The sequence below is a fragment of the Pan paniscus genome, chromosome 4 (assembly GCF_029289425.2).
Source record: "Pan paniscus chromosome 4, NHGRI_mPanPan1-v2.0_pri, whole genome shotgun sequence".
NCBI lineage: Eukaryota > Metazoa > Chordata > Mammalia > Primates > Hominidae > Pan > Pan paniscus.
The window spans coordinates 169050007-169076539 of NC_073253.2; the positions used below are offsets into that span (position 1 = coordinate 169050007).

Here is a 26533-nt window from a genome sequence, read left to right on the forward strand (position 1 = left end):
AAAAGATGAGTTCTCAAAAACCCAACCAGACAAAATAGCAGGCAGGTACTGGATTATATTAATATTCAGACATCTCAATTTTTATTTTATTATACTTTACTTATGAAATACTGGTGTTTTGAGTTCAGTGGAATGAACTCATCAAATGCTCACCTGGTACCCAAACAGGACACTCAAGATGCCTAGGTATTAAAAGCTCTAATTCCGAAGGGGGCTTTAATGTAAAAGAGATAAAAAGGTTAGCCAGAAGCTGAAATGATTAGGTAAGAAAGTTAGTTGTTGCTTTGTAGCTACAAATAAAATTTGGTGAGTTCATTAAAAAGATGTTTCCAGCCAGGCGCAGTGGCTCAAGACTGTAATCCCAGCACTTCGGGAGGCCGAGGCAGGAGGATCACGAGGTCAGGAGTTGAAGACCAGCCTAGCCAGTATGGTGAAACCCTGACTCTACTAAAAATACAAAAATTAGCTGTGAGTGGTGGTGCTCGCCTGTAGTCCCAGCTACTCGGGAGGCTGAGGCAGAAGAATCGCTTGAACCCAGGAAGCAGAGGTTGCAGTAAGCTGAGATCGCGCTACTGCACTCCAGCCTGGGTGACAGAGTGAGACTCCATCTAAAAAAAAAAAAGATAGATTTGAAAAAATCCTTGAGAAAACTTATGCCTACGCAAAAGCCTGCATGCACATAGATGTTTATGACGGCTTTATTCGTAATTGTCAAAACTTGGAAAAACCAAGATACCCTTCAGTAGGTGAATATAGATTAGTAAACTGTGATCCATCCAAACAATGGACTATTATTAAGCACTAAAAAGAAATGAGCAATCAAACCATGAAAAGATATGGAGGAACCTTAAATGCATATGACTAAGTGAAAGATGGCAATCTGGAAGGCTGCATACTTTATGATTCCAACTGTATGATAGTCTGGAAAAGGCAAGTCTGTGAGACAATAAAAAGGTCAGGGGTTGGGGGCTGGCGAAGAGGGATGAATAGGGGGAGCACAGAGGATTTTTATGGCAGTGAAACTACTTTGTATGATACCATAATGGGTGGATACATGTCATTATACATTTGTCCAAACCCACAGAATGAATACCAAGAGTGAACCCTAATGTAAACTGTGAACTTTGGGTGTAACAAATGTATAGGTTGGTGCAAAAGTAGTTGCAGTTTTTGCCATCAACCTATACCACTCTGGTCGGGATGTTGATAATGGGGTAAGCTATGCATACGTGGGGGCAGGGGGATATCAGAAATCTCTGTATCTTCCTCTCCATTCTGCTGTGAACCTAAAATGCTCTAAAAAATGACGTTTATATATTTATTTGTAAGTATGCAAATATGCTTATATATAAGCACATATTTATATATCAACATAAAAATACATATATACGAGACACACACTCTTCATTGGGAACATGGAGTGAGGGCCACTGTCTCAGGCATGGGAGGGGATTATCAACTAGCTAGCCATGGAATAGAAAAGCTATAGAAACTTACACCAATATAGCAGAGAGGATATTAGAACAGAAATAAAGGAAAAAGTACGAGAGTGCAAAAAGGTTGTAGATAACCAAATTCCCATGGCACTTTTAATGGAAGCTTTTGGAGGATTTCCAGAAAGGAAATGATATGTGTTACCCATAATATGATGGACAACTCTTTAGATATTTTAGTTGTGGAGAGAATTTACAGAAGAGTAGGGCACACAAGTTAGGGAAGCATTATGAAAGTTAAAAAAAGAAAACAGTTTCTTAATGTCACTTATGTTAAAATTTAAGTAGAAAGAATAGCTGATTGTTTAACAGAATGTCACAGGTGTGTTTGCTACTAGAGACCACAATTGATTCTAACCTGACAACAGGAATCATATCACAAGGCCGGATCAAAAAAATTAAAAACGAGTATCACTTTCAGAGTTCAACTGTGAACTTTGCCAGTGATTTTTCAGTGTCGCATTGTGTCTTAGCTGGAGGGTAGAATGACTGTAACTTATAAGGCCAAGGGACAGGGAAAGTGTTAAAGGTCACCTCCTTTGGTCGTGGGAGGTCTCTTCAGGAGATATGGGAAGAGTTAATCTCATAAGAGAGTTAAGAGACCGTTATGTTCCTGTCAAGTTGAAATTTTCTCTTTAAAAGATACCCAAAACATGAGTGTGTGATAAAGTGGAACTTCATTTGTGAAACTTCATTGTGAAACCAGCCTGTTTAGTAATTGTCTTTTGGATTCTCATTGTTCATTATCCTCCCTTAGGGCTGGGTGAGGTGGCTCATTCCTGTAAATCCGGCACTTGAAGAGGCTGAGGTGGGAGGATTGCTTGAGCCCAAGAGTTCAAGACCAGCCTGGGTAACATAGGGAGACCCCCATCTCTACAAAAAATAAAAAATTAGCCAGGCATGGTGGCATGCATTGGTAGTCCCAGTCACTTGGGAGACTTGAGGTGGTAGGATCACTTAAGCCTGGGAGATCGAGGCTGGAGCTGAGATAGCACCACACTGCACTCCAGCCTGGGCAACAGAGTGAGACCCTGTCTCAAAATTTAAAATAATAATAATAATAGTCCTTCCTTGGCATCAAGTAAGAGGCATTATGGTTCATATAGAACAGCCTTGGTTTCTATTGCAATGTTAGCATTAAATAATTAGAATATCTTCTTGGAGATAATAAGACATTTCCTCTTAATATTTCAACTAATGTTATCAAATATTTTTTTCTCTATATTGATTTAGTCATTCTTCTGAAAATGTTTTATGATAAATGAAAGTGTGATAGCTCTTATTCATTTACTAGAGAGTTTTAGAAGTATAAAATCTCTATATATGTTCCATTACAGAAAATCAGCTGCTACTTTTAGTTGTGATTCAGAAATAGTACTCTGTTCCCACCTCCCAAGTTTTTTTTTTTTTTTTTGAGACAGAGTTTCGTGCTTGTCTCCCAGGCTGGAGAGCAGTGGCGAGATCTCAGCTCACTGCAACCCCTGCCTCCTGGATTCAAGCAATTCTCCAAGCCTCCCCAGTAGCTGGGTTGATTACAAGCGTGCACCACCACGCCTGGCTAATTTTTGTATTTTGTAGAGATGGGGTTTCACCACATTGACCAAGCTGGTCTCGAACTCCTGATCTCAGGCAATCTGCCCGCCTCGGCCTCTCAAAGTGCTGGGATTACAGGCATGAGCCACCGCACTTGGCCCTCCATCCCCCAAGTTTTTAACAGGGTCATGTTCTTGCTCGTAGCATCTCAAGTCTATCCTTTTAAAAATACATACTTGTGACAGGCCATAGATCCAGGCTTTAGTTAAAAAGTAGCCTAGATAGAATTCAGTAGATTTGGGTGCTTGGCTATGTACATTAGAAGTAAAGAATGAAACCAATTTTTAGGAAGAAATTGAAATGTCAAAATTAATTTTTACCTTTTTTTCTTCCATCTCCATTCCTACCTCCACTCCCTACATAGGACTAAGCTGAAATTTAAATGGAACGATTACCAACTTAGTTTCTTTTAAATCCTTTCATTTGGTTTTAAAATTGTAGGAAAATTGGCAGCCAGGCGCAGTGGCTCACTCCTGTAATCCTAGCACTTTGGGAGGCCGAGACAGGTGGATCACAAGGTCAGGAGATTGAGACCATCCTGGCTAACACAGTGAAACCCCGTCCCTACTAAAAATACAAAAAAATTAGCCAGGCATGGTAGCGGGCGCCTGTAGTCCCAGCTACTTGGGAGGCTGAGGCAGGAGAATGAGGCATGAACCTGGGAGACGGAGCTTGCAGTGACCCGAGATCGCGCCACTGCACTCCAGCCTGGGAGACAGAGTGAGACTCTGTCTCAAAAAAAAAAAAAAAAAAAAAATTGTAGGAAAATTATAAAGTTCAGAGTTTATCCAGACTTCAAGTTTTGGATATGGATTAATTAAAGCTGTTGGCAATAGAGAATAGTTTCCTCTTTTCATGCCATGAGTTCATTACTATGGAGACTGTTTCAAAGAAGCAGCATTTTAAAACATTGAAGACCTTAAGTTCCTTTCTAAAGAGTTGTTAATATGTAGCTGTTGGATTGATGGGACCCATGTTAGCTCTGGTTCCCAGAGTATTTAGTGGAACTAGCTAGAGTCCTTGCTGGCATCCTGGAAGGCCTGCCCCAGCCGCAAGCCATTGGAGAACCTCTGTTTATCCGTTATTCCTTAGCTTTTGAGAGTCATGGTTCTGTGGGGTCAGAGTTCAGACTGCTGTTTCCTAAAGGAATGTTTGTAGTTCCGAGTCACTTTAAAAGTCCTGTTCTAAATCCTGATTTATAGAAGGTGGGACTATAGTAGAGAACTAACAACCAGGTCCCCCTATCCATTCCTTAGATGAGGAAGACCTGTTGAGGGTTCTTCAGTCATTCTTCTCAAGGTGGGTGCAGATGGCATGTGGGGTTTGGAGATGTAAAAGTGTTGCATGATGATTCTTATTTTATAACTTACGGTATAGAACTAGGTCCATATGTGTACTCAGTAAGGATTTGTAGTGTAGATAACTCAACTTACATGTAAAACTCTTCCAAAACAGAAATGTAATTCCTTCAACATAGAGAAATCCCAGTGCCATTCCCCCCCATGCATTTGTGGCTACCAATTTGGAAGACAGTTCATCCAACAAAAATTTTAGTACCTTCACAAATTCTTTTTTGAGGGTTATCTTGGGTGCCCATTTTAGTTTCAAAAGTAGATTTTGACACACTTCAAAATTCAGAGGAAAGTAACCCAGCATTTAGTGAGTGCCTACTGTGCCCTGGGCTTTTGATATTTTTCATCATATGTAAGTTTAGTGAAATGTTCTTCTTCCCTCTGAGAATATTTCCCCAAACCTGAAATTAAACCCATTAGCCTGTCTCTACATGTAGGCATAAGCCTGGCACTTTTCTTATGAATCACATAGGAGAATATTACTGCCAATTACATAGTTTCAAAAGTAACAAAACACTACACAAATGAAGAAAAATTTTCACATTTATTGGGGCAGAAATGTGAAGATTGTCATAATGAGTTGCTATTACATAATGGTATAAAGAAAATTACCTTGGATGGGGATTTGTAAATTAGAAGGACCTAGTTAAATATCAGAGATACTTTCTTTTCCTACTTTCAAACTTTTCCTTTTTGAATATTGATGAACATGCTGATTGATATATCCTCTGATTCAAATACCTTGCCTATTTGAAAGCAAGTCAATTCAGCTCTGTTATTGAATAAGTTTAAACCATCTATGAAAAAAGTAAACTTAGTAACAGCCTTCTTTTACCTTCAGGTCGTCTAAACTATTCATATCCAGGATCCGATAGCTCTCTGCTTATTAATGGTAAGTGATAATTGATTTACCCTAGTGAAGTGCACAAAACTGATACAGTAGTTGTGCTTCAGCAGTGGAGAAATGACATTAGTTTGTTCTGTAATGATAACTGTAAGTTGCTATTAAACTATCAGCTATTTTAAGAATGATTCTTTTAGCTCACAATTGTGGCAGAAACTTTTCTTTTTAATATGAGGGCCAACTGATTCCCTGTCCTGAACTTGGTGACAATGAGAATGAAAATCCCATAATGATACCTAAAGATTGGCTTTATCTAATATTAGCTTCTGTAGAGTGACCTTTGAAATGTCAACATAAAAGCCATTTCCACGTGGCTGGAAAAATGTTCCAAGAGGAAAGGATAAGCAGAGATCTAAAACCAGAAAAAGGCAGCCTAAAACCACAGTGCTTGACATTGCATAGGACAAGGTCATTTGCTGTTTGCTGTCTAACAAAAACAAGAAACATGAAGTTTTATTGGCTTTCCAGTGTCTTCATTAGATTCTCCTTTCCTGTGCTAATGTTCTGTTGAGTTCTCTTTTTATGCGCATAGTGAAGCAAGCTAAGTTTCACCAGGAGGAGGGAATATCCACTCACAAGAATTTTAGTGTCTGTTTTTTTAGTATCATGGTCTAAAACAATTGGGTGAAATACAGAGGTCTTGTTTACTTCTTTTCAACTAATTTGCTATGGAATGTGGATTTCAAATTTCTGTGTGTAGAAAATGTCTTCCATTTGTCAAAGCTCATTTTAAGTCCCACGACCTCTAAGAAGTGTTATGGACTAAATAGCTATATTCTCATAATTCCCAAAACAAATAAAAATAAAAATTCTTCCACTCTTTGATTTTAGTATGTTGTGAATGAGGAGTTAAAAATTATTTTTATAACTGTATCTCCTTTTGAAATCAATATGTTGAAGGATTGTTGAGCCAGGAGAAGTTAGCAGGAGATTTGATTTTTGAGAATTGCTGGGTACATCAGATCTTCTAGAGACTAAATAGTTTATAAAATCTTACTTGGTCATCAGACGTAGGTCTTTTCATGCTACAGTGCGAGAAATAATACCATAATGTAATATTCTAGCATAAATATATTAGGCCAAAAACCAAACCCAGTGGCGACAGTGGCATCAGGATAAGGAGAACATAAGGGATATATATATATATACATGCAGAAGAGTTTACCTTTTCCTTTGGAACTAGTTCAAGTCAGTTCCAAGTACTGGAAATTGTAGTGAACCAAGATTGGGGATATTACTGTGTCATCTTAGGCAAAGTGATCAACTCTTCTTTGTCCCAGTTTCCTTATGAAGGTGTTCCTGTTGGATTAGTTGCCTCTGGGGCCCATCTTGTTGAGGGTTGTCGAGAAAAATAAACTCTCTCTAGTGGGTTTTCCTTAAAGCTAAATTCACTTAACTAGGAAAAAAAAAGCCACCTGTAATCCCAGCACTTTGGGAGACTAAAGCAGGAGGATTCCTTGAGCCCAGGAATTCAACACCAGCCTCGGCAACATGGCCAAACCTTGTCTCTACAAAAGATTTTTAAAAACTAGCCAGGTGTGGTGGCACATGCTTGTAGTTCCAACTACTTGGGAGGCTGAGGTGGGAGGATTACTTGGGCCGAGGAGGTCAAGGGTGCAGTGAGCCATGATTGCACCACTGTACTCCAGCCACAGTAACAGAGTGACACCCTGCCTCAAAAAAAGAAAAAAGTATACTATTATGAGATTGCCTTTCCTTTTTTCTTCATTACTATCCTTTCTTTCATAAATAATTTTTAATGATCTTACTTGTCAATAAAAAAATAAAAGTAACTTTTTCCCAAAATATTTATGTTTTCAAATTTTACTGGTCCATGAACTCTAAGAGAAGACTAGATAGTTTTTAATGTTGTATACGTGGAAATTTTGTTTATTATAAAGGCATACTGACTTGGGTTAACATTGCCTCAAACTGAAAGACATGAAGATAAAGGACAAAGAGAGATGTCTTTCTTCTAAGAAACATCTCTTGCTGGCTCCCCAAGCAAGACCCGGGAGTGTGGGGTTTACAGTTGCCGTGGTCTCAGGTCTAGTACTGAGCTTCATGGGGCCCCAAAACTTGATTTTGTCAGATTTGATGAAGGATTAGTTTTTTAGTAACCAACCAACTAGGACCAGATGCCAATTTATTCATTTATAATGAAGCATAAAACTTCCAGGTAGACCAGATGCCAGAGGTGACTACTGGACCGACCTATTCTCTCTCCAGTAGCAATGTCCAGATTAGAGCAGCAGATTGCTTGAAAGTCGTGAAATTAAAACTAGGTAGGGAGGAGAGGTGTTGAGAATTTTTTAGTGACCTTGATCAAGATATGCACATTGTCCATTCTGTCAGTCATGTTTGTGAAATATCTTCTAGAGTGGATCACATCTGTAGACAAATTAACCTCATTCATGTATTCATTCTTAGTAGCTTTGCTCTCACTTTAGCTCAGGTTTTGGGGGTACCTGTATTGCAAATCTGGCATAATGAATTGTGCTTAGTGAAGATTAATTAAAGAATTTACAGGTACTACCCATCACATAGGGTTGTGGTGAAGATTCAATGTGTGTAAATCACTTAGCATAGCACTTGGCACGTAGTAAGTCAAAATAAGAGAATTAGAATAAGTAATATTTTTGGTTAGGAATTAATCTCATTCATATATTGATTCTTAATAGCTGAAAATATATAAGAAAAAAATACAGAACAAAGGATTAATATGAGTTTGTAAAAATTGTTGAAAGTTGAACATGCTTTCATTGTCTGTCATTAAGGTAGATAATCTAAAACTATGCACTTTCAAATGCATTCCCTTCATGTCTTGTGTCCATGCAGCCTTTTCTTAAAACTGAAAATAAAAGCCTAATCTATTATGTCACTTTATAGTCATTGTTTAATTTTAAGACTGAAAGGTGCTGTAAGGAGCTATTCTTCCTTGTCCACCGTAATCTATTCAGGCTTTTAAAAACCTTTAATAAGGTGATTATATAGCCACTCTGCTTTGTTTCAATGTAACTTTCAGAGCTTTTTCTTCCAAGTTATCTGTTGAAAGCCGTTTCTTGTTTTGTTTCGATAAAAATGTAGAGCAGCTGTTTATTCTCTTTCTCACATGAACATTTGAATTTTGACTCTCTGATTTTTATTTTATGCTTTATTTTGAAATTTTCAAGCAACCTCAAAGCTTTTAGAAAGAGGTTTAAATCCTCAATAAATAGAAAGAAAATCCCCTCACCAGCCTCTTATTGGAAAAATTATAACAATAATTAAAAGAAAAAAAGTCAGAGTCACCAACCAGTTTTCAGTGGTTTATATTGGACTAATGTTGTAATTTGCCTTTACAAAGATAAATAGGTTGTATTCATCCATGGATCAAATTATTTTTTTGCCCTGCTCGATCATCAGTTTCCTACAGTTTCATACAATGACCTTCGTATACCACTCATGTTAAAAGGCAGTGCCAATATAATTCAACAATGATTGGTAATTGTGTTAAGAATGTTACAGTTCACACTCTAGGGAATTTTTCAATTTATTGCTGTGTTAATAGTTGTAGAGATTTTTTTGAGGGGCAATCTTGGGGACAGTTTTTGGATTTTCAATGTATTTTTAAAACCAAACTATCTAAAGCTACTTTTTGGGTGCTCTATTAGTTTGCTAGGGCTGCTATAATAAGTACCACTGACTACTGGCTTAAACAGAAATGTACTTCCTCAGTTCTGGAGGCTGGAAGTACAAAAGCAAGGTGTTATCAGGGTTCATTTCTTTTGAGGCATCTCTCTATGGCTTATAGATAGCTGTGTCGCCACATGGTTTTCCCTCTGTGCATGTCTGTGTCCTGAACTCTTCTTATAAAGACACCAGTCATATTGGATTAGGGACCACCCAAGTGACCTCATTTAACCTTAATTACCTTTTTAAAGACCCTGTCTCCAAATACAGTCACATTCTGAGGTACTGGAGGTTAGGACTTCAACATATGAATTTGGGCAGGAGGGTAGGGGTAGGGGGTGGCCACATAATTCAGCCCATAATAGATGCCTTATACTAGTAAATTTCATGTAGTAGGGATATAGTTAGAATGCCCATTTTATGGTTACGAGAAGCAAGCCTAAAACTTAGTTTCCCAGTTAAGTGAGAAGAAGTGTTAAACATAGGCCAGTTACCTCAAATTCCTCTGGAGTATCTTGGCTTAGCTCTGAGATAGTCATTGGATTAAAAGATTAGTTTTCCTCTTACCCAGCTTGAAACTTTATTTTACCTAAGAAACCACCACCACCTCTGTATAAAAATGCTTGTGCATTATACTTTTTTTTTTTTCTCTAACCTTTCATTCTCCTGCTTTAGCCCTCAGGATTAGCTACTTCAAAAATGAACCTTGTGGCAGGAGAAAGTTATAGAGCAAAAAAAAACCTGTTAAGTTTTAACAACTCATATATGTATTTTCTTTCCTTTGAGGAAGTGATTAGTAAGAGATCTATTAAGGGTAGCACAGAACAACATTTCTTTCCTTTTTTTTTTTTTTTGAAATGAAGTCTGTTCTGGACTGATGGACTGATCCAGACTCCAGTCTGATCCAGGCTGGAGTGCAGTGGCTCCATCTCGGCTCACTGTAGCCTCCATCTCCCAGGTTCAAGCAATTGTCCTGCCTCACCCTCCCAAGTAGCTGAGATTACAGGCACCTGCCACCATGCCCAGCTAATTTTTGTATTTTTAGTAGAGATGGGGTTTTACCATGTTGGCCAGGCTGGTCTCGAACTCCTGATCTCAAGTGATCGGCCTGCCTCGGCCTTCCAAAGTGCTGGGATTACAGGCGTGAGTCACCGCACCCGGCCCAACATCTCTTAATTATAGTTTTTTGGAATGAAAAGAGGAAGATTGTTTGCTTGGGAGGGGGAAGAAATCTATCAAAAAGGAAGGTGTAATTTACTCAAGAGAAATGTAGATGATGATCACTTACTGAAAATGTGTGTAATATCGTTCTAGTTGCTACAGTAATAAGCATGTTGAAAGATCCCTTCATTGAAAAGATAATATGAAAACAAACTGTAAACTCTAAAGTGCTCTACAATTGTTAACCTTAAAATGCTAATGAAAAGCTGAGAATAATTGTTGAAGATCATACTCAGAATATATGCATATGAATTTACTTTTGGGAAAGGGAGATTATTTATTGAGTATGTGACTGACCATTACATATACACATTGTGTTTTTCATTATTCTCTCATTTGCTTCCCATTTTTATAAATAAAGAAACTGAGGGTTAGGGACATAAGGAAACTAGAGTTGCATTCTCTGCTCTTTTCTAAGGTAGGCCTTACAAATAATAGTGTCTTTATCATATCTTAGGAACATTCTTTGAATGTTGTTGTACCAACAAGCTAATATAAGCATAAGCCAATGTGATAGGAATTTCTAACTATAAAGCAAATGTAAATTAATTTTGTGGCAGTGAGCCTATTAAATTAGGGATTAATTTATAAAATCATTTAAAATGTTTCTTTGCATCTTTGTTGAATTGTATGCTTTGATCTTTGTGATGATTGTGTCTGCTTTTTGGTTCTACCATCTTTATTCTTTTGTTCACAGATTAATTCCTTTTAGCTTCAAGCCTTTGATTTATATCTTTTCAACTGATTTACTAATTTGGCTAATTTCCACACTCCTCTCCCCATATATTTTCTTTTAGTCCTCCTGGAAAAGTCAGGTTGTTTTGTTTTGTTTTGTACTGTTTTGAGACGGAATCTCGCTCTGTTGCCCAGGCTGGAGTGCAGTGGTGCAATCTCAGCTCACTGCAACCTTTACCTCCCGGGTTGAAGCAATTCTCCTGCCTTAGCCTACCAAGTAGCTGCGATTACAGGCATGTGCCACCACACCCAGCTAATTTTTATATTTTTAGTATAGACAGGGTTTTACCATATTGGCCAGGCTGGTCTCGAACTCCTGACCTTAAATGATCTGCCCACCTCGACCTCCCAAAGTGCTGGGGTTATAGGTGTTAGCCACCATGCCTAGCCAAAAGAAGCCAGTTATCTGATAACATCTTATCATCTGAGCTACAGCCCCCTTTTTCTTCCAGATAGAATTGCTATTTGTCTTCTCACCATGGGGCAGAGAGAGGTGCACAGTTGGAGAGCCTAAGGTAGATCAGCGTAACCCGAATAGGATCCGTTTTTTCATTGTCCACTAAAACATAGTAATATCTTATCCTTCATGGCCTAAAGTCCTATTCGTGACAGAATTGATTAGGTGCTGTCATGTAGGAAAGTATGCTTTTGTATGAAAGTAATAATGTCATTTGTTCATTTTTAATATTAGTACCAAGGAGAAAACCAAAAAGGGTTCATTAACAAATATAGCAATATAGCATATGCAATAATAATAAATTCAAATGGTACAAAAAGGGATAAAACAAGAAGTGAATGCCTTCTTTCCTCTTTCTAGAAGTTTCTCTCTCCAAAGGTTCTTGTGGTTGTTTCTAGAAAAAAATATTTCATGGCCAGGCGCAATGGCTCATGCTTACAATCCTAGCACGTGGGGAGGCCCAGATGGATGGATTTCTTGAGCCCAGGAGTTGAGACCAGCCTGGGCAACATGGCAAAACCCCATCTCTATAAAAATAAAAATAAAATAAAAAGTAAAAAGATTTTATGCATAGTCCCACATATCTATTTATATTTTCTTTATTTTTAAATGTACACAATAAGGATTCTACAATACACACTTAGACACTGCATGCAGGCCAGCATCTTAGAGAGCTTTAGGTACATGAACGTGAGCCACATTTAAAAATGCCACATGCTCAGTTAATAGGGTTGCTCCTTTGAAATACGTACATACATACATACATACAAATGCCACCTACTAGGTGTTTCTTCTTTTGAATGTGTGGGTACTTTGTTTCTTTTTGATTATTACAAATGTTGCAACAAATGAGAAAAAAGTACTTTTTATGGGATAAATAATATTTTATTTTTATAATAAAATGTGTGGGGAGGGAGAAAGTCAGGGGAGCCCTGACAAGTCTTTCTGTACCTTCTTCGTAAGTCTGGCATTACAGATTAATGGAATATTTTGCTAGAGGGAATTTGATTCTGCATATAGGGCTAATAACAAGGAAAGGAAGCATTTGTAAGCAATCCTGTAAAGACGTTTTAGAAATAAAGTATATCAATAGATCTAATAGCAGGTATCCAGAAGTTATAAAAATTTATGGCCATAATATTTTGAGCCTTTTTTTTTTTTTAACATTCTTGAATCCTGTTAGTTGTGAACATTAAATTATTGAGGACTTTATAAATCAAAACTAGGCTGGACACGGTGGCTCACGCCTGTAATCCTAGCACTTTGGGAGGCTGAAGTGGGCAGATTGCCTGAGCTCGGGAGTTTGAGACCAGCCTGTTCAACAGGGTAAAACCATGTCTCTAATAAAATACAAAAAAAAAAAAAAAAAAAAGCTGGATGTGGTGGCATATGTCTGTAGTCCCAGTGAGACTGAGGCAAGAAGAATTGCTTGAATCTGGGAGGCAGAGGTTGCACTGAGCTGAGATCGTGCCACCGCACTCCAGCCTGGGCGAGAATCCATCTCCAAAAATAAAAATAAAATAAATCAAAACTAAGAAATAATACAAGTGGATAAACATATAAATCGTATTCGTTTAAACTTTGGTGGGGACTGGGAGATTTTTATTCAGTGGTAAGAGCATGCATCTAAACAATCTTTGAAGAGTCTACTTTTTGGTAACTGAAGGAAACTTCTGAGCAGGGTTAGTTTGGCTGACTTAGAACTTTTCCAAAATGTAGATTTCTTTGAACATAATTAAAGTCATTTTTTAACTTACACTTCCTCGGATATTTGAGAAACATCAAATAACAGGCAATACTTGCTAGTCATGAGATTGGAAATCTGTCTGACATTTTCCTCAGGAAAGCAGAGAAGTTCTTTCTATGTTGCAAGAATTTCATCATAAAGTGTGTGCCAATATAATTTGAAATAAGTGAGGAAAAGTGCTTAGTACATCTTTTTTATGTAAGATAAAGTGGCGTTATTTAGCATTCCATTAATGTCTGGGTTCCGGTTACATAGATCTGTTCAATTTGTAGAAAATTCATTGAACTTATGGTTTATTTTTGTGTATATGTCATATGTCAAAATTTACATGAAAAATAATGTATAAGTATTACAATAAGTGGAAATAAAAATTACACATTCTCGTTTTGCATGTTCCAGAATGTCATTGTTTTTGTTTCTTCAATATTAATTTACATTAATTTCCTGATTTGATTGGGCAACTTTTATAGTTGTAAACATTGTTCACTTATAACCTATTTTCCCTTAATATGAGAAAATATCTACATGGCTTTCAGAATTTAATCTCAGAATTTAACCATGAATTATTTTATATTGACCAGTTTAATTTTATAGTATACAATCAAAGTTTGAGAGTGTACATTTGAAGATTTTGAGAGTATTTGATTGTAACTTTTGATCCACAGCCCTTACTATTCCGGAAATTATTTATTTTTGATATAATGGAAGCCATGAGAGTTTTCATGTTAATTTTGTAGCTATATTATAAAAGCTTATTCTTTTCAAATATCTGTTTTCTCGGAAATCCAAGCAGCATCAATCAACTTTTTAAGATTGACAGCATTAAGATTTTCAAATCGTTACTTTGTTTCCCCAGACTCCCTAATCTTTGAAGCAGTTGTATGAATAGAATGTTCGTAAACAAGCATCTGCTTTGTGATGCTATTTGTCTTTCTAACCTCTGTCTGATTAAGTCAGAAAATACCTACCCCTCCCCAACCCCCTAAACTTAAGACCTATTAAAGTGAAAGCACAGCTGCTTGAGGGAGATTGTATGTTGTGTGAATCCATTTGCTCAAATACTTTGGTGAAATCCAGGGCTATCTAAGTGTGGCAGAAATGTATTTTGGTTTGAGATATAATTTCACTTTGGAAGATACTCACATAATATTTCTGAGTTATAATTATTTAGCATTTATCTGGAAGAATAAGAATAAAAACCTTGACCAGTTTGTGAGTTTGTATAGTGATTTCTTAAAGGAGCTATACCTTCTAACTCAAAAACCTATCCCAGGCTGTAACCCTGGGACTTTGGGAGGCTGAGGTGGGCAGATCACTTGAGATCAGGAGTTCGAGACCAATTTGGCCAACATAGTGAAACCCCATCTCTGCCAAAAAAAAATACAAAAATTAGCTGGTCATGGTGGCACACCCCTGTGGTACCAGGTACTGGGGAGGCTGAGGCACGAGAATCGCTTGAACCCGGGAGGCGGAGGCCGCAGTGAGCTGAGATTGCACCACTCCAGCCTGGGTGACAGAGCTAGATTCTGTCTCCAAAAAGAAAAAACCCATCCCAGTTTACTGTTGAAACCTCATCCCCAGCCAAGTCCCCACTTGTTCTACATGCTTCTGTTCGGCCACCTTTCCCTGAATGCTACAGCAGCACCCCTGCGCGTAACGCTGTTGAGCCTGGAATGCCCTTCCTCTGTTTTTCCGTTAAGGGCCACCTCAAATTCCCTACCCCCACCCCCAACTTTTTCATCAGAGTCAGTTCTTCCTCCTCTATTCCTGTTACACCTACCACATAACTAGTATAACAATAGGCATGCTACACTGTTGTTTGCTTATGTGGCCTTCTGGCATTAAAAGCTGCTAGTTCCTGGAGGTCAGGGACATGCACTATTTACTATTTATCCACAAGATCAGGCATTCAAGAAATGTTCGTTGGATAGAATTGAGGTGTTTGGACAGGCTGGGCTTATAAGTGCCAGTTTGTTTCAGGGAAGACATTTTCTCAAAGGTTTTCTGATTTAAAGTTTATACTGTCATTTCCTGAGTATTCCAGTGGATTATTAATTACCTTTACTTTGCCCCTTGGCTACAACCTACCTGGCAATAAAAATACCAAGCCTTTTACTTTTCAACATTTAGGACTTGGTAGAAGACTTGATTAGGCATAGGGAACTGCTGGCTAAAAGGAAGTTGATGAATTGCTTCAAGATTTCATTTGTTATGATTTTCTCTTATAAGGGATTAACTGAGGAATACTGTAAAGTTGTTATTTATCTTCTGGTGGTGAAAAAGTCATGAATTAAATATGGGTATATCTACTAAATTGCTAGTTAGCAGGGAATTCTGAGAGAAAACGTTATTAATATGGTAATAGTTGGTTTTTATTATGTTGTATACTGCCTTAGTTTCATAATAGTTTGAACCTTGGGCAACAATTACAGCAAAAAGCTTCCCATAAAACAAATAAGATTCAATAAAGTTTCACAGTGTCCTTGAAGAAATTTTAAGAATGCCCAAAATTGACCTCTTACCTCCCGTTCCTTGTTTTTTTAGACATTTACCAGGAAATGAAGAATATAGTCACAGTTTTTCCATTTTCAAAAGCTGGTAGATGAAATCACAGTTGATTCTTTTGACAATGTTTGAAAGGTTGTTTTGTTTTTTTGTTTTTGTTTTTTTCTCATTTGACATGCAGCAAGGACATATGGGCGAAGGAGAGGTAACATTGTTTTTAACTTTTAAATGTATCACTTGTATTTGGAGACGACCCAAGCTTGTTTAATTTCTAACCTTTGTGGGGAAGGGGAGAGGGGAAATGAAGCATAGCTTTGATCCTTAGGTAATTTTTGTGTTACAGTTAACATTTTAGACATAATTTGAAGGAGTTGAGGAGCTATAAAGAAATTTATCAGAATGGTGGGATTTGGATTTGAATCAAAATGATTTCCCTGTGTTAAATGAGAAACTCAGCTTATTTATATCTAAAGATGTGCTTTTTTTCCTTTCTGAAAGGAATTTCTTAGAAAAAAATTAAGACTCTTTAAAAAGAAAAATATAGTGACACTAGTCCCAAAATACCTCATTATCTTGGAGGTTTAATTATGCTCAAATGCCTTATGTCAACTTTTTTCTTTTCTTTTTTACTAAGTAAACAATACATGTGGTTTAAAATGAGATGAGCTAAATAAATGACTAATCCTATAAATTTCAAACATTTGGGGGAAAAGCTCTAGAAATTTTAGGTAATTCTAAAGAATCATTTCGTAGAGGTACCTGAATAACTTATTCTTGGCACCTATATTTTGCCTTTTTACGAGAAAGTAAGACAGTTAAATAGCTTAGATTTAAAGGATAAGTGACTTTTTTAAGATCATTCATGAAATAACCTCCAGTTTTATAATCAGTTTGTGTCTTCACTTGACATATGCTATTATAGGATAAATTTATAAAAAATATACTGTTATTATTTGTGTTTAGTAATAGAAATTGAAGACAAGTGTGGCAAAACCTGGAATGTTTCTATTAAAGTAAGAGCACTTGAGATACATTTCTAGAAGATCCATTAACAAATTCCTCATGTAGTACCTAGAAGTAAATTGGCAGCCAGAAAAGTGATAAAACAGTGCTTGGGAGATTGTGCAGCTATTTGTAGCTCTGTGTTTTCCTTATGATTTAAAAGTTTATATTTTGCTGTCAGGTAAATATGGAAAGACTGTTACACATATTGGCATCTCTGGTGTTTCCTGCGTATATATTCTGGACGATAAGATTTTCAAACAGCAAATTTAATGACTAGTTTTTAGAAATAGATAATACCCTTAGCAAGCTGATAATTACCCAGCTAATAATAAATATATCTTTAGCATGCCTAATAATCTTAAATTTCATAAGACTACACAATGAAGTTGGAATATAACATTAAGTGGGTTTTGATTATATCCCATTAGTTAAGGTAAATAAAAATGAGTGGTCACTTTAAAAATCTACTTGTTACGTTAGCCAGATGTCATGGCATGTGTCTGTAGCCCCAGCTACTTGGGAGGCTGAGGTGGGAGGGTCACTTGAGCACAAGAGTTTGAGGCTGCAGTGAGCTATGATTATGCCACTGTACTCCAGCCTGGGTAAAAGAGCGAGACACTGTCTCAAAAAAAAAAAAAATTGACTTGTTCATTTTAAGCACATTCTTAGAGGAAACTGTGCAGGCTATATTGTTTGATTTTTTTAAAGAAATGTAAGTGATTCAATGTCTTATAGCTAAATTTAATATTTAGTGTACATGTCTAGGTTGCCAATAGCCATGGGGCCCTGCCAAGGGAGTACAGTCTTCTGCCGACTGCTTGCTAAAGTGTGCTCTCTCCTCCTGTACTTCAGTTCACCTCACTGAAGTTTCTGGATCCCAGTGGGATACTTGAGTCGCCTTCTATTAATATTTAACTGTGTGCTTTCTCTCTGACTCAGTTGGGACTTTAAGTTGGTGGGAATTCAAGAGTATAGCTAAGTGTTTCTATTATTCAGTGAGAAAAATAAAAGCAGCAGTTTTATTGAATCTGCTGTTTCCTTGTTTCTTTGCATGATAATCAGTGGCAAGGAACATTTTCTGTTACCGTTTTTTCCCTGCTTTCTATTCCAGGTCAGTCTTCACTGTTTCCAATGGAAGATGGATTCTTGGATGATGGCCGTGGGGATCAGCCTCTTCATAGTGGCCTGGGTTCACCTCACTGCTTCAGTCACCAGAATGGGGAAAGAGTGGAACGATATTCTCGAAAGGTGTTTGTAGGCGGATTGCCTCCAGACATTGATGAAGGTATGTTTAGAACTGTTTATAGCACGGTGCCCAGATGGTGGCACATAGTAGGAAACTCACAGATAGTGTTACAATAACAGTCTTATCTGGCTCCAATAGTCAGCCCTGCTTGCATTGTTCTCTTGTCCTATCCTCCTATCATGGCATATAAGATTAATTCATAGAAGGGAGGAGAGCAGAGCTGTGCAAACCAACTAAAGCAAGGCGTTGGACTATATGAAAAGGAGTAAACATCACTGGGAAAGCTTCCAAGGGACTTGATTATTGTGGGCATACATGGGTACTAACTGCGTTTTTGTCTGTGTGTGCTACTTTGGACAAATTCATTGATGTATTTTCCTTTTTTCCCCCCATATTTTATGAGTGCTCCACAAATGTATAGTTCATTGTTTAAAATCTTAGACTAAGCATGAACTTTTGAAAAATATAGCCTACAGTTGTACTACAAGAAGGATAATCTTACTTAAGGTAGTAAACAAGATGGAAGGTCCCTGCTTACATAGAGTTTACATTTTATTGGGGGAAGGCCCATAAACAATGTATAAATATGCAAGAAAATACTGGAGAGCAAGTGTTGAAAAGCACACAGCAGGATGATGTAAAATAGTGATGCAGGGAGTTTCTTTTTAATTAGGTGGATAAGAAAAGCCTCTTTGAGGAAGTGATATTTAAGCTGAGACCTGAATAAGGAGCCAGCCATGCAAAGACTTAGAGGGACTTGTTCAGGAATATGCTATTCATCCATGGGTCTGAGTGACCCCAATAAAAATCAAAGTAGCGGACCTTAGAGCATATTTTTGGTTGCTTTCCTAATATCTTTTGTCTTCGTTTCCTGAGTGAAAATGGAAATACACTAAATCACATTATGGAGAATAGAATAGATTTCTTTACACATGTATAAGATCTAATAAATAATAAGGTTTAATATCTTCACATTTAGATTGGGATCAGACTTATCAAGTCACTTCATTTTCTTCAAGATGATTTATCTTTTGGAAGGTTGAGACAGAAATGGTTCTAAAAAGCCAAAGATTGAAATAAACATAGAGGTTTTTGCTTTTTCTTGTTGTCTACAATAAAATGTCTTGGTGGAAGCTATGCTGAAATTTCAGGGTTCTCTGAATCAATCTCCATCCTGCCCTCAGCATAGCTTGAAGAATATTGTGTTCTGCAGAATTGTGCACTAAAAATTACAGGGTTTATGGGGGAAAATAAGGTTAAAGACAAATCATTTAAAAGCTAATGAACTTTGTACCTGAAGCACTAACAAGAGGAGAATTAGTACCTTGGAGATAACTTGGACAATTCAGGCAAGTAGCTCAGCATGCTTGGGGCTGCTTCAGGGAATATTGAAAATGTACAAAACCAATAAAGCAGAAATGCTGGCTTGCAAGCATGGAGAAAATGCAGATGGAAACAGACCTTTGAACACCTGAGGAAGCGCAAACTAAACTGTCAGGAGATAAGAGCCCTGCAAGGTTAGGGGCATAGCTCTCTGACAAGAGAATTCTGGTTGCTGCACTTATTTTTAATTTTCTTACAATAGAGCTGGGAGAGTTTGTACCTGTACGTCAGACAAGTGGGGGGCTTTTTCCTTTCCTGATGAAGTTTGTAATTCTTTCCTCACTATGCTAGCTTACCTTGCCTAGGAAAAATCATTTATGAACCACTACAACTTCCATGTTATACTGACATTGTTCCCTGTTTACTAGACTCACACAAACTAAACTTACTCTGCTCACACTACGTATTCCAAACTGGAATATCACCATAATGGTGCAATACCATCCTGTCCTACCATGCGTGTGTTAACCTTTTTTCCCCCCAAGATAAGGGCTCACATGGTGAGCCCTTATGATACCTATGAGAATAGGTATCGTAGCAGAGCAGACTAGACTGTTTCACAGTCTGGGGAAGATGAAAACAGCTCTGCCAGACTGGAATTTAGGCATACTCCTCATCTTTCTTTTCTGTTCCTTTACCCTGCCCTATTATCAGGTCTTATCTACACATGCTTACCTACTCTTTCTAGAAGTCTCTTTGAAATGTATTTTTCCATAATCTCATTAGTGTCCAAATATATAATGTAGCATAATTTGTATCATTTAAATTGCAAAATGTGGTCAGGTCTTCCTTGTCTATCATGTTTCCCATTCATCCCTTTTTCCTCTCCCTCTAAGGCTGAGATATTGCTGTCAAGGAAGTGGATTGGTGACAGGGAAGAGGTCTCAAGTGGAGGGGATGTGTATGAATGTATGTAGAGGGGGCTTGCTCAGAGGCCTGAGCAGCAGTACGTATGGTATCCAAGAAATAAGGGCGAGAAGACCCAAGGCACAAAGGTAGAAGGTAGAGGAGGCTATAGGGGAAAGATTGGTTACATTGAGAAAATTAATAAATGTCTTTACAGGTATTGGGAGCTAGGTTTCTCCCTGCAAAAAGAGAATATAAAAATAGAAAGGCGGAAGGCTAGAAAAACCCATGAGATGTTGGAGTCATATTGAAAATATCAATATGAACTCATTAGTTTTTGTAAGTACATACACAGATACAGAAATAGTTATAAATTTGTGTTTGGGCGTGTATTTCTTTATTTCCTAGCTTCCTTCACTGTGAAGACTTAGAAATAATGAATACTCACTAGCAGTGAGCATATAGAGCACCTGTAACTTAGTTTCTAAATACCTTTTGCCACTAAAATGATCAGTACATCTTGAAAAAAAATGACTGATTCTTGGGCTGGGACAGGGAAAGAATAAGACGAGCCCGGAGTATCTTCGTAGGCCAGAAAGCATGAAAGTGCTTAAGAATGGAGGCAAGAAGTGCGAAGGACATGGGAGCCTCCCACGCCTAAGGGACACGCAGGACAAAAATTGTCCCAAATCAGGGACAATTTTGGAGACAAATTGAGCATCAAAATAAATGAGTGAATTGGATCACAACCCATTGAATAAAATAGACCCAAACTGATATCAATAAATGAATAAATCAATGGGACAGATGGAAAACTCTTCTACTGCACAATACTAACTAATATATGTAGAAGGAATGATGGAAACAGATAATCATTATTTGGCAACCATTATTGTGGTAGTTAATACAGGCAGGAGTCTTCAATGGATGCCAAGGCTCATGAAGGAACAGGATATTGGTGAGCAACACAATATACTCTTGTAGAACGCTAATTGAATACAAAAGGAGAAAAGGTTTGCTTGTGGTAGAGAAACCAGGCGATCAAGATTAACATGCCCTCCAGGTGTGGTGGTATGCACCTGTAATCCCAGCTACTTGGGAAGTTGAGGCGGCAGGATCACTTAAGTTCAAGAACAGCCTGGGCAACATAGTGAGCCCTTATCTTGGGGGAAAAAAGATTAACATGCTCATGGTAGGAAAGGATGGCATTGCACCATTATGGTGATATTCCAGTTTGGAATACGTCACATGATTCTGATCATAGGAGGGAGAGCACAGACCCAGGTTGAGGGTCACTATCTTAAATCTGTTCAGGTTGCTATAAAAAAAAACAGACTTGGTGACTTATAAACAACTGAAATTTATTTCTCACCATTCTGGAGGCTGGGAATTCCACGATCAAGGTGCCAGCAAATTCAGTGTCTGGTGAGGGCCTGCTTCCTAATAGATAATAATCTTCTCATTGTACACTCACATGGCAGAAGGAGTGAAGGGTCTCTCCAGAGCCTCTTTTATAAGGGCACTAATCCCATTGAAAGGATTCTACCCCCATGACCTAATCACCTACCAAAGGCCCCAGCTCCAAATACCCTTACATTGGGGAATAGGTTTCAACATATGAATTTTGAGGGAACATAAACATTTGGACCATAGCAGTCATTCTATAGAATGAATATGAAAGACAAGAAAGAACATGGAGCTGTTCCAAGTTGAAAAAAGACTGGTGCTCTGAGGATATGATAATTAAGTGCAACCTGTGTTCTGGATAGCACTGTGGATCAGAAAGGATTTTGAAATTTAAATGAAGTCTGTGAATTGCATAGTAGTGTTATATCAAAATTGATATATAAGGGAGTGACCTTGCTTTGAGCAGATACCAATAGTTATGTTTGGGATTACAGGGCACCATTTCAGAAAAAGATGCTGGCTGGCTGGCTTGGTTGGATGGCTAGATTGATTTGTGCATATGTACAGATAGAGGGAGAAAGAGGAAGAGAGAAGAAAGAGGGTGAAGGCAGATGTGCAAATTATTAACAGTTGGGGAATCTAGATGAAGGGGATAAAGGAGTTCTTTTTACTGTTCTTGTAAATAGTAGATTTGAAACTTAAAAGAAAAACTTTCAAAAAATGATCATAAAAATATTTAAATCTACTGTTTTCCTTTGTTGTTTATTAGATGAGATCACAGCTAGTTTTCGTCGCTTTGGCCCTCTGATTGTGGATTGGCCTCATAAAGCTGAGAGCAAATCCTATTTTCCTCCTAAAGGTAATTCTCAAGATTCATTATACTTATGTAATTTATTCTTACATTGTTTAATGTGTAGCCTTTTCATAAATGTTCACCTTCACTGTAAAATGTTGCATTGTTAAACTTGCATTTTCCCAAATGCTCTTTAAAATTTCAACGTAATATTCTTTTAATTCAAATTTAATTTTACTCTAAAAGATGCTTCAAGATACTACCAAAATGAACTGTATGTTGATGTTATCAGACTTTTGGTATAAATATTGTTTTAATTTTTTTCCTATTCCTTTTTCCTTTCTTTAGTTTTGTGCATGATTCCTTTCCCCTGAAGAATTACCAAAAAATAGGAAAACATGTAAGCCTTCTTTCCCCCTTTTTTCCAGGCTATGCATTCCTGCTGTTTCAAGATGAAAGCTCTGTGCAGGCTCTCATTGATGCATGCATTGAAGAAGATGGAAAACTCTACCTTTGTGTATCAAGTCCCACTATCAAGGATAAGCCAGTAAGTGTGGTTTAGCATAAAATAGCTTCTTGTTTTTGCCTCCATTCATCTGTTATATTTGAAAAACCCATAGACAACTTGATGTGTTTGGGGTACTTAATTGACATGTTTGTAAGCAGACTAAGTAGTCTTGTGGTGAAGTTCTTAACATTGACATTCTGTGTATTTGCACATATCAATTTGACATCGAATTTTTGGTTAGTTGAAATATAATTGGTAAATCTTTATTTTTAAAAGATTTCACAGCTGGGCATGGTGGCTCACACCTGTAATCCCAGCACTTTGGGAGGCCGAAGCAGGTGGATCACATGAGGTCAGGAGTTCGAGACCAGCCTGGCCAACATGGTGAAATACAGTCTTTACTGAAAATACAAAAATTAGCCAGGCGTGGTGGCGCACACCTGTAGTCCCAGCTACTTGGGAGACTGAGGCAGGACAATCACCTGAACCCAGGAGGCGGAGGTTGCAGTGAGCAGAGATTGCACCATTGCACTCCAGCCTGGGTGAAAAGTGAGACTCTGTCTCAAAATAAAATAAAATAAAATAAAAAACCAGACTTCATTTGATAATGCATTTAATAAAATAGCTGAATCAACTCTGAATAACGGAACTCAAATCACAAATACTATGTGTAGGTCTTTCTAGCGTTTTCCTCACTTTAATGAAGATTTTACCCAATATTATCCTTAACTTTATATATGGTACTCTCCAAAGTAGAGTGAATTGTGTATATACATGTACAGGTACATTGCATACTGTTTTTTCTTTCTGGAAAAGTTTATCATAAAATTTAGTCTTTAGGAAGAGGAGCAACTGGCATGTTTTGATGACTCTGGCAAAGCAGCAGTTTATTATCACTCAGCCAGCACCCAGTGAATGATGATAGTGCAGAATGGAGTTGTCAGTGGGCCCAGCTTAAGCAAATAACATCTGTGGAGCTTCTCCTGAAGTCTTGTGGTTGTCTAGGTCAGAAACTTTCGAAGAGTTCCTGTGGTCTGGACTCTTTCTGCTTGACTTGTTTATGTTCCCTGCCAATCCCCATCCGTATTTGAATTTGGGACCTCTGACCTAGGACTCTGTTGGTGTGCGTATTTGGGAATACACTGCTGTCAACCCATAGCCTTTGGTGTGGGCATTTGTGACAGTTAGAAAATGTGAACAGTTTTAAATGAGGTACATGATTCTTGATTGACTGATCTAATGGATACACTGAAGTATTTGTCATAAAAAAAATCTATTGCAAATATCATCAGTATTTTTACTTTGAAAACCATTTTGAAATAATGCATCAGATTTGATAGTATCAGGAGTAGTTTGCATTTCCTAGACATACACTGATTGGACACACAATTCTTGTTTACTTAGTATTGTATATTGATTGGCATTGGATACCATGCTAAAAATTTAAATTATGTAGATATTGAGGCATTGGACAGACTAAAGGCCCAAATAAGCTGAAAAACAGTGAATTAACTTACAAATAATTGTGGACATGTTAAGTAATTTGGCTCATAATAGAGAATCAAATTGAACTTTCCACCTTGGTTTAGTTTACTTCTAAAAATGAAACGATGGGTTGGGATACACTGTTTTTAAATCTTCTAGTTTCCCAGCTTTATTGACTTGTAATGATAGGATTATTGCTTTATAAATACTTTGTAATAATTTTTAACTTTTTTGCCCATGAATTGTCTGTATTGAGAATGAGACATTTTGGTTTGTACATTCCCTAGGTCCAGATTCGGCCTTGGAATCTCAGTGACAGTGACTTTGTGATGGATGGTTCACAGCCACTTGACCCACGAAAAACTATATTTGTTGGTGGTGTTCCTCGACCATTACGAGCCGGTATGATTAAACAAACAACAAACTCTCTACCCTATAGCGCAAGAAATATAAAGATCTTCAGGATAAATTTTTCCTAAGAATTGGAGTTAATATCCAAGAGTGAGAGTTCTAGAATCAAAATATCTGGGTTTGAATTCATGTGTTCTAATAGTTAAGTGACCTTGGACAAATTCCATGACTTTTCTAATTCCCAGTTTCCCCATCTGTCAAGTAGGGATGAAAAGCGTTTCATCCCTAGGATGAAATAACACCAGGAAAAGTATTTCCTAGTGTTATTTTGAGGGTTGAATTAGACGACCAGTGCAAAGTACTTAGTCTAGTGTTGCATAATGCTAATTATTACTCTCATCATTGTCTGAAAAGAAAAAAAGTCCTTCAAGAATAGATTCTGTATTGAGATTGTCAGTATTTGTTTCCCACATCCTCATTTGCTCAACAGCGACTGACTGAGCTCTGGGATATAATAGACTTCCCAGCAATGCATCAGATTTTTAGGGTAGTACTTACAGAACAAATTAAATTGCTAACTTCAAGTAATTTGAGGTTTAATAATATACATGAGATAAAAAGACATAACATGAACAGGAAGGTAGCTGCACGATTTTAACACTTCATAAAGAAGAAAATGCAGTCATTATTTCAAGGTTTTTTTAAATGAAAAATTGGTGAACTGACTGTGGGGAAAGAGTTTTGATGGAAATAAGCCAGGAGGGCCCACAAAGAGTCTACCAGTTAGTTTTCTAGTGTTCAAGTAATTATTACATTAATCAATACATTATTAACTGGTAAATCTATGGCAGCAACATGGCACAGAGCAGGCAAACATGGGAGTCCTATCACTTAATGACCTGTGACCTTGGACAGATGGATCACCCTTTCAGCACCTCAATTTCCTCAGGAAATTACTACCTACTTCATATAGTTGTGAGAAGAATAAAGAGAACATACTAGAAAACACCTAGCAACCCCTTGCCCACAATTAAAAGATTAAGGCTTAACACAATGGATGACTGGTTGTAGTAATGTTTCATTTTAATAATTATTATAATGATGTGAGCTCAGAGTACAGATGAATTGCTTTTGATGAAACCGTTGGTGAGCCAGATGAATTTTCCTGATTTTAAATATCCTCTTTGTTCCTTTCTTAATCAGTGGAGCTTGCGATGATAATGGATCGGCTATATGGAGGTGTGTGCTACGCTGGGATTGATACTGACCCTGAGCTAAAATACCCAAAAGGAGCTGGGAGAGTTGCGTTCTCTAATCAACAGAGTTACATAGCTGCTATCAGTGCCCGCTTTGTTCAGCTGCAGCATGGAGAGATAGATAAACGGGTAAGCCTTATACTACATTTTGGAAAATTCTAGAAATGGTCCTCTAAATGTGTGATTACCAATATTAGAATGGGAGCATTTTATGACAATAAAGTGACAGCTGACAATTTTGCCTATAGAGTTAATTATGGTCTATAATACATGAAAGAATTTCCTATGAATTTCTTTTATCTTTCAGTTTTTTGAGTAGCCTAATCAGAACACTACAATTTACTTGAGTTAATTTAATCTTCTCTAACTTCCATTCAATCTCAATCCATCCGTCCATTCATTCACTTAGTTTGTAAGTCATTCAATAAATATTTACTGAATCCTTTGTACTGTGTTATATCAAGTATACAAACAGGAATGCCCTTGAGGTTTCCTGCCCTTTTTTTTTGTTTGTTTTTTAATCCTGGGACATAGTGAAGACCTCAGCAAGCCCTATTTCTCAATGAATTGCACT

General features: G+C 37.4%; 1 protein-coding gene across 4 annotated transcripts in view; it reads left to right on the forward strand.

Moving 5' to 3' along the window:
• The window catches only part of CPEB4 (cytoplasmic polyadenylation element binding protein 4), a 71943-nt gene that overhangs the window by 38804 nt on the left and 6606 nt on the right, over window positions 1-26533 (forward strand). Inside the window, exons 3-9 of one of the 4 annotated variants that reach the window (XM_003814007.5) lie at window positions 5280-5330; window positions 15861-15884; window positions 17796-17969; window positions 22336-22425; window positions 22788-22906; window positions 24640-24754; window positions 25907-26088. In XM_003814007.5, the coding sequence (XP_003814055.1) occupies window positions 5280-5330; window positions 15861-15884; window positions 17796-17969; window positions 22336-22425; window positions 22788-22906; window positions 24640-24754; window positions 25907-26088 (755 nt within the window). The remainder of the gene's footprint in view (window positions 1-5279; window positions 5331-15860; window positions 15885-17795; window positions 17970-22335; window positions 22426-22787; window positions 22907-24639; window positions 24755-25906; window positions 26089-26533) is intronic. The other 3 variants (XM_008966610.4, XM_003814008.6, XM_003814009.6) reach the window with 3 other exon arrangements.